Here is a 16,738-nt window from a genome sequence, read left to right as displayed (position 1 = left end):
GCACTCTCAATTAATGAGTTTTTGGCAAAAAAAAAAACATTTCTGTAGTTCCTCAACCACCTTATTCACCTGACTTGAGTCCCTGTGAATTTTTCTTGTTCCTGACTTAAGAAAAACACCTCAAAGGACACCATTTTGGAACTGTGGATAACATAAAAAGAAGTGTAACCAACCATCTGAAGGATATTCCAGTTTCTGAGTTCCAACACTGCTATGAAAAGTGAGAAAACCATTTGAAGTGTTGCATGGCTTCCCAAGGGAACTATTTCAAAGGTTTTAAGTCCATGTATAATTGGATTATAAATAAAAAATTTTTCTGGACCAGTTTCATTGTTTACAGACCTCATATGTAAGAGGTATGGCTATTATATGACGACAGTAATGCTGTAAAATGTTTTATTTTAAATTTATACATATTTAGTTGAATCGTACCACAGTCCATCAAATTTTGACAAAAGAACTAATCATGAAAGAAGTTATCCCCTTCAATATACACCTCTCCTCTATCCCTACAACTCTCCATGCGAATTTTCCATTGTTCGAAATAGTACTGGAAGTCTTTTTCTGTGAGCCCTTTTATCACACATGCTACTTTTTCTTTCACAGCTTCAATGGTCTGAAATCTTGTTCCTTTTAATGCAGATTTGACCTTGGGGAACAGATAAAAGTCACATACTGTCAAGTCAGTTGGATGGCCTAACACTGGGATATTATACTTAGCTAGAAATGCCTTGACAGACAATGCAGTGTGAGCCAGTGCGTTGTCCTGATGAAAAACCCATGACTTGTTCTTCCACAATTCAGGTTGTTTTTTTCTTATTCTTTCATGGAGTTTAGCAAGGACCTCAAGGTAGTAATTTTGATTAATAGTTTGACCTTCAGGAACCCAGTGAAGGTACACAATTCTGTGAATATCGAAAAAACAATCATCATTAATTTGAATTTTGATTTGTTCAATCGATTTTCTTTCTTTCTGTGAACTTGGAGCCTTCCAATGCATGGATTGATGCTTAGTTTCTGGATCATAAGTGAAAAACCATGATTCATCACATGTTACTGTTTCCATGAAGTTTGGATCATTTTCAAAGGCATTCAAAGTGTCAGAACAAACATTTTCACGAGCTTCTTTTTGTTCGATTGTGAGAATTTTAGGCACCATTTTCACGCACAATATTTGCATGTTAAAATTTCTATGTAAAATTTGCTTTACACATTCTTTGTTAATTCCTACAGTTTCATCAATCACATAGTAAACCGATGATCAGATTCAATATTTTTACCCATTTTTGATGTGGAAGGGCAACCTGGGTGAACATCACCTTCAACGTCTTCTCGGTCATCTTGGAAACACTTAAACCACTCATAAACCTGCACATGTGATAAACATTCATTGCAATATAATAACCAAACTAATATGTCTACAGAAACTGGAGTGGCAACAATTGAAATAGAAGGCTTCACTCTATACAGCTGTTGTTGTATGAATTTGGTGCATACGCAGTTCTTCTGTAGCAGCATTAGTTTTATTATTTAGTAGCTATACCTCATGTATGTGTATATATATATATATATATATATATATATATATATAATAGTAGAGATTTGCCGGTCAAAGCACAAACTTTATTGAATTGTGAACACTAGAGTTCTCAATAAGTATCACTGTGTGAGCTGAGTTAGAACTGAATGATGTGAATATTTAAAAACCAATTTCTAGATTTTTTTAAATTCCTAGTTTCAAGGGTTAAAATGGGTTATTGAATTTGATTTTTCGTGATTGTAATCTTCATTTCAATAAACCAATTCCTGGATTTATGAAATTTCTCCCTCTATGAATCATGAGACCTTGCCGTTGATGAAGGGGCTTGAGTGCTCAGTGATACACAGTAGTTGGACTGAAGGTGCAATCATATTGGAGAGGTATCTGTTGAGAGCTAGACTAAGGAATGATTCCTGAAAGAGGGCAGCAGCTCTTTCAGTAGTTGTTAAGGGCGTAAATCAGGACGACTTAAACGGCTATATCAACATCACTCAGTCCTCTGAATACTGCGCAGCTGAAAGCAATGGAAAACTACAGCTCTCTGGAAAAATGTAACTCTGCATTTTCATATAGCAATGATGGAGGCGCCTTCCTTGGTAAAATATTCCGGAGGTAAACTAGTCTCCGGGTGGGGGACTACTAAGGAAGGGGTCACCAGAAAATTAAAAAATAACATTCTACGAGTTGGAGAGTAAAATGTTAGACATTTAAAAAAGGTTAGAAGGTCAGAAAATTTAAGGAGGGAAATGGATAGGATAAATGTAGATGTAGTAGGAATTAGTGAGGTTCGGTGAGAAGAGGAAAACGATTTTTGATCAGGTGATTTTAGAATAATTAATTCAGCTTCAAATAATGGACAGGCAGGAGTAGGTTATTTATGAACAAGAAGATAGGGAAGAGAGTAGAGTATTTCAAAATGCATAGCGATAGAATCATTGTAATAAGGATAAAATCAAAACCTAAACCGACAACGATTGTTAACGTCTGTATGCCTATAAGTGCCCATGATGATGATGAGTGGAGTGTGTATAAGAAGAAATTGATGAGGCAATTAAACACATAAAAGGAGATGAAAATTTAATAATAGTTGGAGATTGGAATGCAAGCACTTGAAAAGGCAAGGAAGGAAATATAGTGGGTGAATACGAGCTGGGCAAAAGGAACGAAAGAGGAGACCGACTTATAGAGTTTTATACTTATAGAGTATAATTTAGTAATTGCCAACACGCAGTTTAAAAATCATAATAGAAGAATATACACTTGGAAAAAGTCAGGCGATACTGCAAGGTATCAGATAGATTATATCATGGTTAAGCAAACATTTAGAAATCAACTCGTTGATTGCAAAACTTACCCTGGAGCAGACACTGATAGCGAACAATATTAAGTGATAATGAAATGTAGATTGGGGTTTAAAAACCTGAAGAAAAGGTGTCAGATGAATCGGTGGAATTTAGAGAAGCTTGAGGAAGAGGTGGTAAAGAAGATTTTTGAGGAGGACATCACAAGAGGTCTGAGTAAAAAGGATAAGGTAGAAAATATAGAAGAAGAATGGGAGAATGTTAAAAAGGAAATTCATAAATCAGCAGAAGCGAACTTAGGTGGAACAAAGAGAACTGGTAGAAAACCTTGGGTTTCAGACGATATATTGCAGCTGATGGATGAACGTAGAAAATATAAGAATGCTAGTGATGAAAGTAAAATGAACTATCAACAATTAAGAAATATTATAAACAAAAAGTGCAAACTAGCGAAAGAAGAGTGGATTAAAGAAAGGTGTTCAGAAGTGGAAAGAGAAATGAACATTGGTAAAATAGATGGAGCATACAGGAAAGTTAAGGAAAATTTTGGGGTACATAAATTAAAATTCAGTAATGTGTTAAACAAAGATGGTACACCGATTTATAATACGAAAGGTAAAGTCGATAGGTGGGTGGAATATACTGAAGAGTTATACGGAGGAAATGAATTAGAAAATGGTGTTATAGGGGAAGAAGAGGTAGTTGAAGAGGTTGAAATGGTACAAACAATTCTAAGATCTGAATTTAAGAGAGCATTAAAAGATTTAAATGGCAGAAAGGCTCCTGGAATAGACGGAATACCTGTAGAATTACTGCGCAGTGCAGGTGAGGAAGCAATTGATAGATTATACAAAATGATATGTAATACAGTAGAAGTCCATTAGTCCGGCATCCAACAGTCCAGAATGCCCGATAGTCCGGCATCGCTCCGGAAAATTGTAAAAATCTTGGTTTTCTCCAAAAGTGTGTCTTTAAAGCAAATAAAAACGCTCGAGAGCTATTTGGAAGTTTTCGGGGTAGTTCGGGATCATCCAGAAGTGTTCGGTATTGTTCTGAAACAATTAGCGGCCGGCTAGTCTCAGCTGTCACAACAAATTCAGGTGCAGTGCAGCTCCGTTAATCAATCACGAAGCGTCTTCACCATTTTTTTGTGCGTTGTTGTTTTGTGTCCTTTCACATGGCAGTAAACGTAACTTTTGAAACTGTTTATAAAAAAAGTGATTTTCCTTCTAACTGTACAGTGACCATGTTTCAAAACCTAAGCCTTCGAGTTCAAAAGGAGAGAAACGAAACACGTAACACTGACTCTCAATCAAACTAGAAATCATCAAACGGCTAGAAAAAGGCGAGAATAGAAATATTCTAATGAATGAGTTTAATATTGGCTCATCAACTATTTATGACATTAAAAAACAAAAAGATGAACTAATGAAGTTTGCTTCTCAATCGGTAACAACTGAACAATTGGCTTCTAGACAAACATTAAAAAAACTTCTAATCGATGAGAATGAGCCTGTTGAACAAGAACTAACCGATGAGGACATTATCAACATTGTAGTAAACTCTCAGCCTACTCAAAATCTTGAAGAAGTGACTCAGATGCCGAAACGGAAGAAAAGGAAAAAATCAGCTGGGCAGAAGCTGCAGAATCACTAAATAATTTTATCTCTTTTGCTGAGGCTAGTACTAGCTACAGTGCTTCAGAAATTATTGATTTCCATATCATTAGAAATAAATTTTATACTAAACGCCAAAAGTCAAGAAAGCAAAAAGGCATTCGTGACTTTTTTAAATCTAAGTGAAATATGTTTTACAGTACGTGTACATACATACATGTCCCGAACGTGCCGGATTATCGGACTTCTACTGCATTTATGAAAAAGGGGAAGTTCCATCAGACTTCAAAAAAAGTGTTATAGTTATGATACCAAAGAAAGGAGGAACAGATAAATGTGAAGAATCAGAACAATTAGTTTAACTAGTCATGCATCAAAAATCTTAACTAGAATTCTATACAAAAGAATTGAGTGGAGAGAGGAAGAAGTGTTAGGAGAAGACTCATTTTGTTTCAGGAAAAGTATAGGGACAATGGAAGCAATTTTAGGCCTCAGATTAATAGTAGAAGGAAGATTAAAGAAAAACAAACCGACATACTTGGCAATTATAGACGTAGAAAAGGCATTCGATAACGTAGACTGGAATAAAATGATCAGGATTTAAAAAAATATTAGGGTTCAAATACAAAGATAGAAGAACAATTGCTAACATTTACAGGAACCAAACAGCAACAGTAATAATTGAAGAACATAAGAAAGAAGCCGTAATAAGAAAGGGGGGTCTGACAAGGATGTTCCCTATCCCAGCTACTTTTTAATCCTTACATAGAACTAGCAGTTAATGATGTTAAAGAACAATTTAGATCCAGAGTAACAGTACAAAGTGAAAAGATAAAGATGCTACGATTTGCTGATATAGTAATTCTACCTGAGAGTAAAAAGGATTTAGAAGAAACAATGAACAGCATAGATGAAGTCCTATACAAGAACTACCGCATGAAAATAAACAAGAACAAAACGAAAGTAATGAAATGTAGTAGAAATAAAGAAGATGGACCACTGAATGTGAAAATAGGAGTAGAAAAGATTATGGAGGTAGAAGAATTTTGTTATTTGGGAAGTAGAATTACTAAAGATGGACGAAGCAGGAGCGATATAAAATGCCAAATAGCACAGGCAAAATGAGCCTTCAGTCAAAAATATAATTTGCTTACATCAAAAATTAATTTAATCATTTTTGAATGTATATGTTTGGAGCGTCGCTTTATATGGAAGTGAAACTTGGACGATCAGAGTACCTGAGAAGAGAAGATTAGAAGCTTTTGAAATGCGGTGCTATAGGAGAATGTTGAAAATCAGATGGGTGGATAAAGTGACAAATGAAGAGGCAACATTTGGAATATGTAATACAAATTGTTAGGGATGTAGGATGTAGGGGGTATACCGAAATGAAATGACTAGCACTATATAGGGAATCTTGGAGAGCTGCATCAAACCAGTCAAGTGACTGAAGACAGAATAAAAAAAAAAAGAAAAGAAATTCGACTTTTTAATTCCGATTTTTTAAGGGGTGCAAAGGTATGAGGTGCTGTGGCTAAACCAACACAGCCATAGCCACTATTACTGTATGTATGACTGGCTGCACCTTACTTACTTGACGAAAAAACATAAAATAAAAAAATTGACTGCTATGGGAAATGCACGTAATCATATAGCGCAGGTAAAGCTGCAATGAAGAACTAGGGATTGATGGGTTGATCAGATAAATACATAGATATACACATATACACACACATACATAAGGTGTGTTTAAATAACAAGACTAATGCTGTTACAGAAGAACTGCACATGCGCCAAATTCGTACGACCGACAGCTGTGTAGTGTGAAGCCTTCTCTTTTGATTGTTACCACTCCAGTTTCTGTGGACATATTAGTCTGGCCATGGCCTTCATTTGCATAACATCTGTTTTTTTGTTTTATTACAGCAAAACATTGCAGTGAAATTTCATATGAAACTTGGGAAAACTACTACTGAAACTTATCTTTTATTAAAAAAAGTATATGGTAATGAAAGTTTATCACGTGCGTGGGTTTTTGAGTGTTTTAAGCATTTCCAAGATGGCCGAGAAGGCACTGAAGATGATGTTCGCCCAGGTCACCCTTCCATGTCAAAAACGGATAAAAATATTGCAAAAATTGGTAATCTGTTCCTGAAGGTCAAACTATTAATCAACATTACTACCTTAAGGTTCTTGCTCAACTCTGTGAAAAAATAAGAAAAAAATGACCCGAAATGTAGAAGTACAAGTCATGGGTTCTTCATCAGGACAACGGCATTGGCTCACACTGCATTGTCTGTCAAGTATAACATCCCAGTGTCAGACCATCTGCCTTAATTGCCTGACCTGGCACCATGTGACTTTTATCTGTTTCCCAAGGTCAAATCTGCATTAAAAGGAACAAGATTTCACACCGTTGAAGCTGTGAAATAAAACGCGGCACGTGCTATGAAAGAGCTCACAGAAGAAGACTTTCAGCACTGTTTCGAACAATGGAAAATTTGTATGGAGCGTTGCAGAGATAGAGGAAGGTTGTATATTGAAGCGGATAATAACTAAATATATATAATTTTAAAATAAAATATTTTACAATATTGGTGTTATTAGCCACACCTTATATATATAAATTATAATTTGTATAATACAGAAAACAAAATGGTATTCTATTTTTTACCAACAATATCAACAGTACATAGAAAAAAAATTAATCTATAATATTGAAAAATATTAGATTAAGTACATATGAATTACAAAAGAGACATACCTCCTTTTGGTCAAACATAAGGTCAGCATTACGATGTACTTTTTCTTCCAATTTACGTATATGTTCTTCAGGTGGAATACGCATATAAACTTGGCATAACCATGGGGGCAAATTAAGATTACAATCTGAAGTCAAATGAAAGAAATAATTGATCAAATTCAAAAAATAAAAGTTTAAAAATTATTTTAGTCCAGTAATATTATCAATAATGGGTTTCATAAATAGTATGAAAGTACTATAGTACCAAATTCAATTTTTATATCTGATATTTTTACAAGCAATCGATGACCAATACTATCTCTAATATTTAAATAAAATACATATTGTATTTAAAATTCTAATCTTCAAAAATGTTACAGAAGAATTGTGATGGTTTTGAACAAATTAACAACTATATTTCTGTTGTATACTTTATACAAAAGAGCAAGAATTAAATAAATAAATAAATAAATCTTTTATTCTGTTCAATATATAGTAAAACATACCTGCAATGATAGAAATATTTTTCTAAATTCAACTATAATGGAGATATTTAGTGAAGTGTGGTTGGCGCAGCATTATATTCCATATAACCTCCTCTGTAACCACATGTTCTTGGATTTTTTATATCTCGTTTAGTTTTCAACCAGCATCTGTAGTTTGCTTCCTTTTCAGATCAGGAAGCCAGTAAAGTGGCTCTGTGCGGTGATAGTTTTAAAACGCTGTTACAAAATCATTTTATATGGGATCTAAGTCGGTTATATTTTTTTATATTCACAAAGAAATCAGTTTTATTATACAATTTGAACTATGGTTATACGAATTAAAATGTTTTATTTGGACAAGAAAGAATATGACCATTTTTTTCTCAGAAATGTGCTTGTGTGTGTGTGTGTGTGTGACTGGTGTATTATAATTGCTATGAGGGTTACGGATTTATTTATTATTTACAAAACTAGCTTATTATATTAGCAACATAACGATGTATTGAAACACATAATAAGTTATGTTATACGGCACACACAAAAAAAAAAGAAGGAATTTGTGGTCATAAATGTGTCACTTTTATTTGAGGCCTAATAAATCTTTTCTGACAAAAGATATCGGCATCAATGAAACACATACCGATTCGTAATGAATAACAGTATACAGTAAAAATAGTTTTTTGTCAATCCGAATAGCCTTTTATGTGGAGGGGATTTTTATAAAACGTAGTTTTTATTGAATCTCTTTCTTTATACTAAAATATGTTACTTTATTGTGTGAGTGAGTACGAGTGAACTGCAGTAAGTAACTTACTATCGCAAACCGGCGTTCCGTTGGTAATATATTATTTCATTATTTTTTTCAAAATTACATCGGTTTTTTTTTTTATTCAGTGCGATTTTTTTCACATATTGGGCGTTTTTTTTAAATTTGTGATTTTTTTTTTATTTGCCGTAATTTTTTTTTTTATCGAGACAATGAATGACGAACAGATTAGGTTTGCTGTTGACGAAGAACTTTCAGATTATGACGAAAATGACAGTGACGACCTTGAGGGCTTGGACGACATCAAAAATACTGAAATTAGGAGTAACGATTTTTCGGAACCGCATCTCCTGAATTTTAGTAGCGACGATGATGATCCAGGTCATTCGATTAGTGATACTGACACGGAACAGAAAATAAATGTAGCCGGTTCAGTTCTACATCCACATGCTGAAGGAAACTGTAATATATTTCATGAAATCCATTATCGTTCTCCAGTGCAGTTGGATGTTGAAATGCAACCAGCTGTTGATTTTCCTCTCCAAGATGAGGAACTTGACACGGCGGAGTTACAAGAAAATCCAACTGACCGGGCCCAAAATGACGAAACAGTTACAGATGACGAAGGTTACGAGTTGAAAGGTCGTCTGCCGGTTCTTGGAAATCCCTGGTTAGTTTGTACTGATAGGTGTAAATATGACACACTAAACAGTTTGCCTTTTACGGGTCCGGAACCAGGTGCATTTGTAAAGAATCCCGACCTTTTGGCTAAATCCGCTCCTCATAAGAGAGGTCGGCCTAAGAAGCGTGGTAGGAATTTACAGAATGTGCCTGAATATATTCCTGATCCCCGTATTCATGGGCAGACGCCGTTTGCCGTATCTATGTTGTTTTTTGGGGCTATCCTTGAAAAAGTAACATCACAAACTAATTTGTATTTTCAAAGCCGTAGACCTGATAGACCATTACCTAAGGACAGAATTCAAGGTGACGTTAGTCTTGACCAGATGAAACGTTTCTTTGCAATCATCCTGGAAATGGGTCATACTGTAAGACACACTTTACAAGAATACTGGTCAACTGACGAGGTTTCCCATTTCGCTTGGTTTGGGAATACATTACCGAGAACTGTCTTTCTTCATATTTTGAAGTATTTACACTTCACTAACCAGGATCCACCGATAGAATCAGAAATGCAAACTGGTAACTATGACCGTCTCTGGAGAGTACGCGAAATATTTTAAATTGCTCGTCAGAAATCTCGTGAACTCTGTAATCCACGACAACAAATTGTAGTTGATGAGGTTTTATGCGCCTACAAGGGTAGAGTCTTGTTTCGGCAGTATATACCTAGTAAACGAAAGCGCTTTGGGATAAAGGTTTACAGACTTTTCGATAATTCTGGGTACACATTCGATATGAATGTATATCTTGGGAGACAACGAGAGGAACAAAATGTAAACGAAACAATTACTGAACGTACAGTTATCAATCTAATTGCAGGTTATGAAAATTGTGGATATCATTTGTATATGGAAAATTTTTTTTCATCCCTGCAATTATATCGACGACTGAAAGATGTGGGAATTCTAGCTTGTGGAACAGCTCGATCCAATCGTGCTGGAATGCCAGCTGAATTCACACGAAACAGACGTAAACAATTAGGTTTGACCAGACACCGGTTAGCCTGTCGTACGACACTGGATGGAATATCTTGTATTCTATTCAATGACAAGCGAATGGTAACACTTCTGTCTTCTATTCATGGGCCTGCTGAAGAGGGTAAATACAGTGTAACAATTCACGGTACAGAAAATGTCGTGAGACCTGTAATGATTGTAGATTACAATAATTATATGGGGGCTGTTGATCAATCTGATCTTCTGTCTTCAAGCTATTACTTACATAGGCGCATGACAAAATGGACGAAAAAACTTTTTTTCCACATTTTTGATATGCTCTTTTTCCACATTTTTGATATGCTCCTTGTCAATGCTTATACGGCTTACAATAAATAATAAATAATACGGCAATAAGATGGAGAAGAACCAATCCTTCTGATGGTTTCGAAATGAGGTTTTGAAAGGGCTTGTTTCATAATCTCCTACGAGATTTTCTGCACGAGGATCTTATGTAAGAAATCGTGAATTTTTACGTCTTGAAAGTTGTGAAGCAAGACATTTTCCTACACGTGAGGGAACAAACAGTTTTAGACAATGCGTTGTGTGCTCGGCAAACGGCATTCGCGTAAGATCAGTCTGGAGGTGTGTGGCTTGTGAGGTACCACTCTGTATAGACGGATGCTTTCTCGTGTATCACACACGCCAAAATATCACCAACTAGGGGTAAGAGCTTTTTATTTATAAATTTATTACTTCATTTTATTTGTTTAGGTTATTTATTATTTGTCATCTATTTCTTCTTTTGTTTTTTTGGGGAATCTCCCATATTGCGATTTATATGTTGGTGTAAAAACTAGTGCGCGCTCGCAATTTCTTATTTTATATATTATATATATATAATATATATTACGATTTTATATACATAGTAACATAAAAAATACCTGTTGTTTGTACCGAATAGCTTGTAATTACTGGGGTAATTATTATGCGTTTCATGAACTCTATTGCCCCCCCCCCCCGTGGCGTGTAACAGCAATACTCTGTTGTAAAAAAAGTTTTTTTACGTAATAAATGCTCTAAGGAAGTCTTATAATTTTTAAAATAAATTTTACATTATATGTAACGCTAAGAAAAAATAAATAACTATAAAAATTTCTCGAAACTGATATGCTAATTAATCTGTAATTTATGACACGGGTTTTTCATCATATTTTGCCCAACTTTCAACCGATTTGCTTGAAAGTATTTTTTTTTTTAATCAGCAAACTATGTTTCATAAACATAAATAAAAATAAAAAAAATTTCGCTAATAAAAAACGCGGTAGAAATGCGCAAAAAAAATTCTGCAATTAAATTATCGTAATTTTTGTACGGTTTCAATTTTTTTGTTGTTACAGGCATAAAAAATATCCAATCGTAAGGTTTTTTTTTTGTCAGAATCTGTTAAATCTCGTTAATATACTGTAATTTTTTGAAAATTTTTTCACAAGAGGGTAGCATAAGACTATGAAGAGAGGCAATCAGATACCAACTATTTTTGCGGAGCGCTAAGAAGCGCGGAGCATTGTGATGGGAAAAGGTTAAGGGAAAGACTCTTAACACATTGCTGTGGGAAGCTAACTCTGAGTGTGGCTGACCACCAGCTAATTATTATGGCTCCAAGCGCTATAAAGTGGTGGACAGGTACTTGCTGGCATTCAGCGACCTAAGCGTGGCAGCGAATTGCTGCCTAGATGAAATAAATTTTATTATGGATGTCATAAATATTTTAGTAGTCGACAGGGTGCTCCTACCCATTTTAGCAAATATATGGCAAGTGAGCGGTTGGGACACGTAAGCCGATAGTGTATGGCACCATGCTTAGTCTGCTCACACTGTTAGGTAAGTTCTAGGAGCTATGTTAGGATACTGGTTGCTAAACTGTTCGAGACTCAGTTGCCATCTATGGCACAGACATTCAGTCTTATGCTTTAGGGCGACTGAATGGGTTGGTGGCGGAAGAAATTCCAAGCAAACCAATTTCATTTAGTTTCTGTTTTATTGTTATTTGAGTGCAACATGTTTTAGTGTTAATAACGATTTCTGTAATGTGCGATTTTCAGGAGGAATGATGCAACATAACATTTTGCTTAAAACTGGGGAAAACTTTCACAGAAACATTTAACTTTTGAAACAAGCTTATGGAGATGATGCTCTGTGTCATACGCAATGTTATGAATGGTTTTTACAATTTAAAATGGTCGTCAGTTAATTGTAGATGACTGTCAATCAGGAAGGGCTAAGACTTCAACCAATGACACTTACATTCAGAAAATCAACAATTTGGTGTGTGAGAATCACCGATCGACTGTCAGAGAACTTACAGAAAAGGTTAGCATCTTGATTGGATCATGCCATGACATTTTGACTGAAAAATTGAACATGCGTTGAGTTGTAGCAAAGTTTGTTCCTCATTTGATGACTGAACAAAAGAAAGAACATCAAGTGGAATTTTAACTTCTTGATTTCATTCATGCAAAGGATCGTAATTGGAGATGAAACCTGGGTTTATTGCTACAATGTTGAGACAAAAGTTCAATCATTGCAGTGGATTGGTAAAGGATCTTCATGTCCCAAGAAAGCATGTCAATCTCGATCTGATGTCAAAGTGAAGCTCTCTGTTTTTTCGATTTAATGGATATAAGCATTTTGAATTCTTGTCTCAAAGTGAAACAGTGAACCATGCCTACTATCAAGGTGTTTTACAACAATTACATGAAAAAATCCTCAAAAAGAACCAGAGTTGTGGCGAGACAACGCAGGGTTCTTTCACCAAGAAGATGTGTTCAGACACTCAGCTTTGTCAATTTGTCAGTTTTGTGTCAAAAATCAGATGACTGTCCTTCATCAGTTTTCCTACTTGCCAGACCTGGCTCCTTGTAATGTTTCCTTATTTCTGAAATTAAAATCAGGGATGAAAGGATTCTGTTTGGAGAATGCTGATGACATTAAAGCAAATTCGTCATCAACCTTAAAGGTTACTTCAAATGAAGCTATTCAGGATTGCTTCACGAAGTGTAAAAACAGCTAGGAAAAGTGTGTGAATAAGTATTTTGAAGGGAAGAAGGACCAATAATCTGTAAAATTAATAATAAATATTAAAAAAATAAACTTTGGTTATTTTCTGAACAGACCTTGTAATGTATTCACTAAAAAAAAAGAAAAAGTATCATTGACTTTAAGTATCTGTAACAAGAATAAAATTATAGTATATTCATTGGCTGACTGATTGCATGTAATAACTATCAAAATTTACATATACGGTCTAGACCGATAAATCTTTGTTAAAACAGAAGAAAGATAATAAAACTTGTAGAATAATATAAAAATAGAACCTATTACATGCAAATTGAAAGTAAAAAAAATATATAAACATAATCAAAAATAAGATATGCTAATTTATGTTACTAGATACATTTTGTAACATCAGTAATAAAAAAAATACAGCATGAAAATTCTTTTATTTAAATATATAATTGAATAAAATCACTTTATTATCATATGACATAGTAATAAAATAATAATAATACCTTCTGTTTCAGTGTTATTCCATGGTTGTAATCCTTCTTGATATGGTAAATAACGCTCTTTCAATTTTTCTACCATTTCTCTAAATTCTTCTAAAGTAGATGCTTTACCCAATTCTGAACGTAGATCGTTATTTTCCGGCAGTGATAAACTATAAAAAATAATTTTAGTATGACTTGTAAATAACGAGTAATAACTGTTATTTTGTTATGTTTAGGTAATTTACAAATCAAATCTCTTTTATTGATTATGAATTTACTAAACCTTCGAGTACTGTAATTTATCAAAACTCACAAAACTTAAATAATTTTATATATTGAAGTTTAATTGATAAATAAAAATTAATACAGTCGAGCAGTAGCAGTGGGTCATAGTTAAAATTAGTGGGGGTGCTGCTCCAGAAAATTTTTTTCTGGGCTTTTTCAAGTTAAAGTTTTCTGTAAAATAAACGACCCGAAAAAAAAATCAAATGGCATAAATTAATCAACAATTAATATAATCAACCTTACCAACATGATGATACATTTTCTAGATCTTTTGGCTTACTTGGAAGCCATCATCAGTAGTTAAAATAATTAATGCATCAAACTCAAAGTTTAAAAATCATAGTTAAAATTTAAAAACAGTTATGATTGTCCTGGTTCTACTAGCATACTCATATACCGGGACTTTAGTATACTACTAGGATCAGGAAAATCATGTATGTTTTTAAACTTTACTTACGATTTTTAAACTTTGACTTTGATGCATTAATTTTAACACCTGATGATGGCTTCAAGTAAGTTGAAAGATCTAGAGAACGTTATCAACATGCTAGAATAGTGGACTATATTAATTGTTTGTTTATTTATTTATTTAACATATCAGCGTACCAGGTTTGAGAAATTAATTCAAATAGAATACATGAAAGCAGGTAATAGTCTAATTCTACACTTTATCACATTCAAGAATATGGTACACATTTTTAAGCACACTGTGCTTAAAAACCGTATTCGGTTTAACCAAATAAATAATAAAATGTCAATACAGATAATATTTTTCAGTATAATTAAATAACTTAATAAAATATCCGCTTAAAAACACTGTAGTCAAATGGTGGTTAATTTAAATTTCTATGTATACAGAAACAAATACAGAATGAGTTTTTACTAATTACCTCCTCTTTCGCCCTTCCAGCATGTTTTTGGACAGATTTGGCAATCAAAGATGTCTTGCTTTCTACCATCTTATGATCGCTACTGAAAAAACAACTAAATTGCTTTCATATTCCATCCACAGTAAAGGGAACGAACGGGGAACGTTCCATACACACGCGTTGTAAAAAAAAATCTACTTTTCACCAGCACACCAGGGTCAGCACTGCAGAAGCCACAGTTCTCTCTCTCCTTTGGAGCCTTACGTGGAGCCAAATATCATGCAGCTGGAACTGTGAAGCGCACTTTTTTCATAGAACGATTCTTGTATCTTTTTCATAAACTGGGGGATGGCTACTGACATTATGCTTAAGGATTACATATTATATAACTATAGAGAAGGAATTAAAGAAAAAAGGACTCATTATGTTAAAATGTTATCTCGATAATATCAAGTGGAAATAGGGGTGTTGCAGTTCCACATTGCCTATACGTGAGCCACCATTGTACCTCTCTTTTTTAACCTGCGGGAATTACCATTCAGGTATTACTTCAATTTTGTTTTCATCAAATAGTTATTGAAACAACCACCAGAGTGCACTGCTATTCAATCAAACAGTTCTATGAAGGGGGGAATAAAAAATGATGCACTCAAACAAAAAGCAACTGTTGTATACATCTGCTATTATGTTAATAGGAAATTGTTGATTCTAACTTCTTATGAAGATGTTTACTAATGAAGAAAGAGTTTTTCCTTTAAAAATCTGGTACAAAGATGGTTATAATTTAATAATAAACGAGTGAAATAATCTTCCACCAACACAGTTAGACTGTCTATAAAACGTTTTGTGAGAAATATCTCAGTACCTGACTGTCCTAGGTCAGGTAAGTTATCATTAAGTGATGAAACTAAGCTTAACTGTTTAACAAGCACTTACCCAGAGTCGTAAAAAGTCTACTTTTTACTATCTATCAAACGGAATATTTCTAGAACTTTTGTTCGGAGAATTTTAAATAAGGCTAAATTCAAACATTACATACCTCATCTAATAAATGGGCTATCGGAAGACAATCCTGATCATAAGCTTCGATTATGAGTTGTTTTCTAAGATAGTTTGAACTGATTAGGCGACTTTCAAATTAACAGCCACGTCAACAGACATGACTGCAGCTATTGGTATTCGGAGAATCATAGAATTGTTTTTGAGAGGCAGCTAAATTGACCTGTGTGCCCGAAATGCCATTCAGGGGCTACAAAAAACTAAGATGATTTCAATTTACTTTACTTTCAACATGTTGGAGCTCCCCCCCCCCCCCCCTTACACAACAATTGTGCAAAACTATGTCGATGAGTTATTTGGTGAGAAAGTTATTGGATAGAGAGAGGCAATAGAAAAGCCACCCAAATCTACTGACCTTACATCCATGGATTTCTTCTTCTGGGTAACTGTTAAAGATGGTCTACAGAATAAAACCATAACAAATTGAGGACTTAAAAACATAAAAAATGCTATTCAAAACGCTTTTGAAGAAATAGATTCCAATACAAGAATGTACAATAAGCGTCCCAAGGTCGTCTACCAACATGTATAGACAAAGATGGAAAACAATTTAAAAAAACAACATAATAAATAATCATGCAGCTTCAGTAAGTTATGAATTCAATTTGTTTTTGTTTTGTATTCAAATAATGATCTTCACAATGGGTAAGATCACTTTTTGTCCACTCAGTATATTTAAATCAATTTTTAATAGATAAATATTTTTGTTAAAGTGGCATAATAAACAGTGATAGTATTTTAAAATTATTGAAATAATTATACATTACTGGTTTAAAAATTACATGATTACTGATCTTTCCTTATATGCTAATTGACAACATCTTTATGTATGGAGTTTGTGATAAAACTGTTGATTTCTTTTGCTTGGAATTTCTCCCATCACTACCCCATTTGGTCGCCCTAA

At 34.1% G+C, this 16,738-nt stretch overlaps 1 protein-coding gene across 6 annotated transcripts in view; it reads right to left on the bottom strand.

Annotated features, from left to right (window-relative positions):
• The window catches only part of Dus1 (Dihydrouridine synthase 1), a 358,334-nt gene that overhangs the window by 12,885 nt on the left and 328,711 nt on the right, over positions 1-16,738 (bottom strand). For all 6 annotated transcript variants that reach the window (XM_075364912.1, XM_075364914.1, XM_075364915.1 and 3 more), the window contains 2 exons: positions 13,643-13,791; positions 7,222-7,346 (listed from right to left, as the gene is read on the bottom strand). In XM_075364912.1, coding sequence (XP_075221027.1) covers positions 7,222-7,346; positions 13,643-13,791 — 274 coding nt within the window. The remainder of the gene's footprint in view (positions 1-7,221; positions 7,347-13,642; positions 13,792-16,738) is intronic.

This window comes from Lycorma delicatula, chromosome 4 (assembly GCF_047948215.1).
Source record: "Lycorma delicatula isolate Av1 chromosome 4, ASM4794821v1, whole genome shotgun sequence".
NCBI classification, from domain to species: Eukaryota; Metazoa; Arthropoda; class Insecta; order Hemiptera; family Fulgoridae; genus Lycorma; species Lycorma delicatula.
This window is presented reverse-complemented; position numbering and strand designations above follow the sequence as displayed.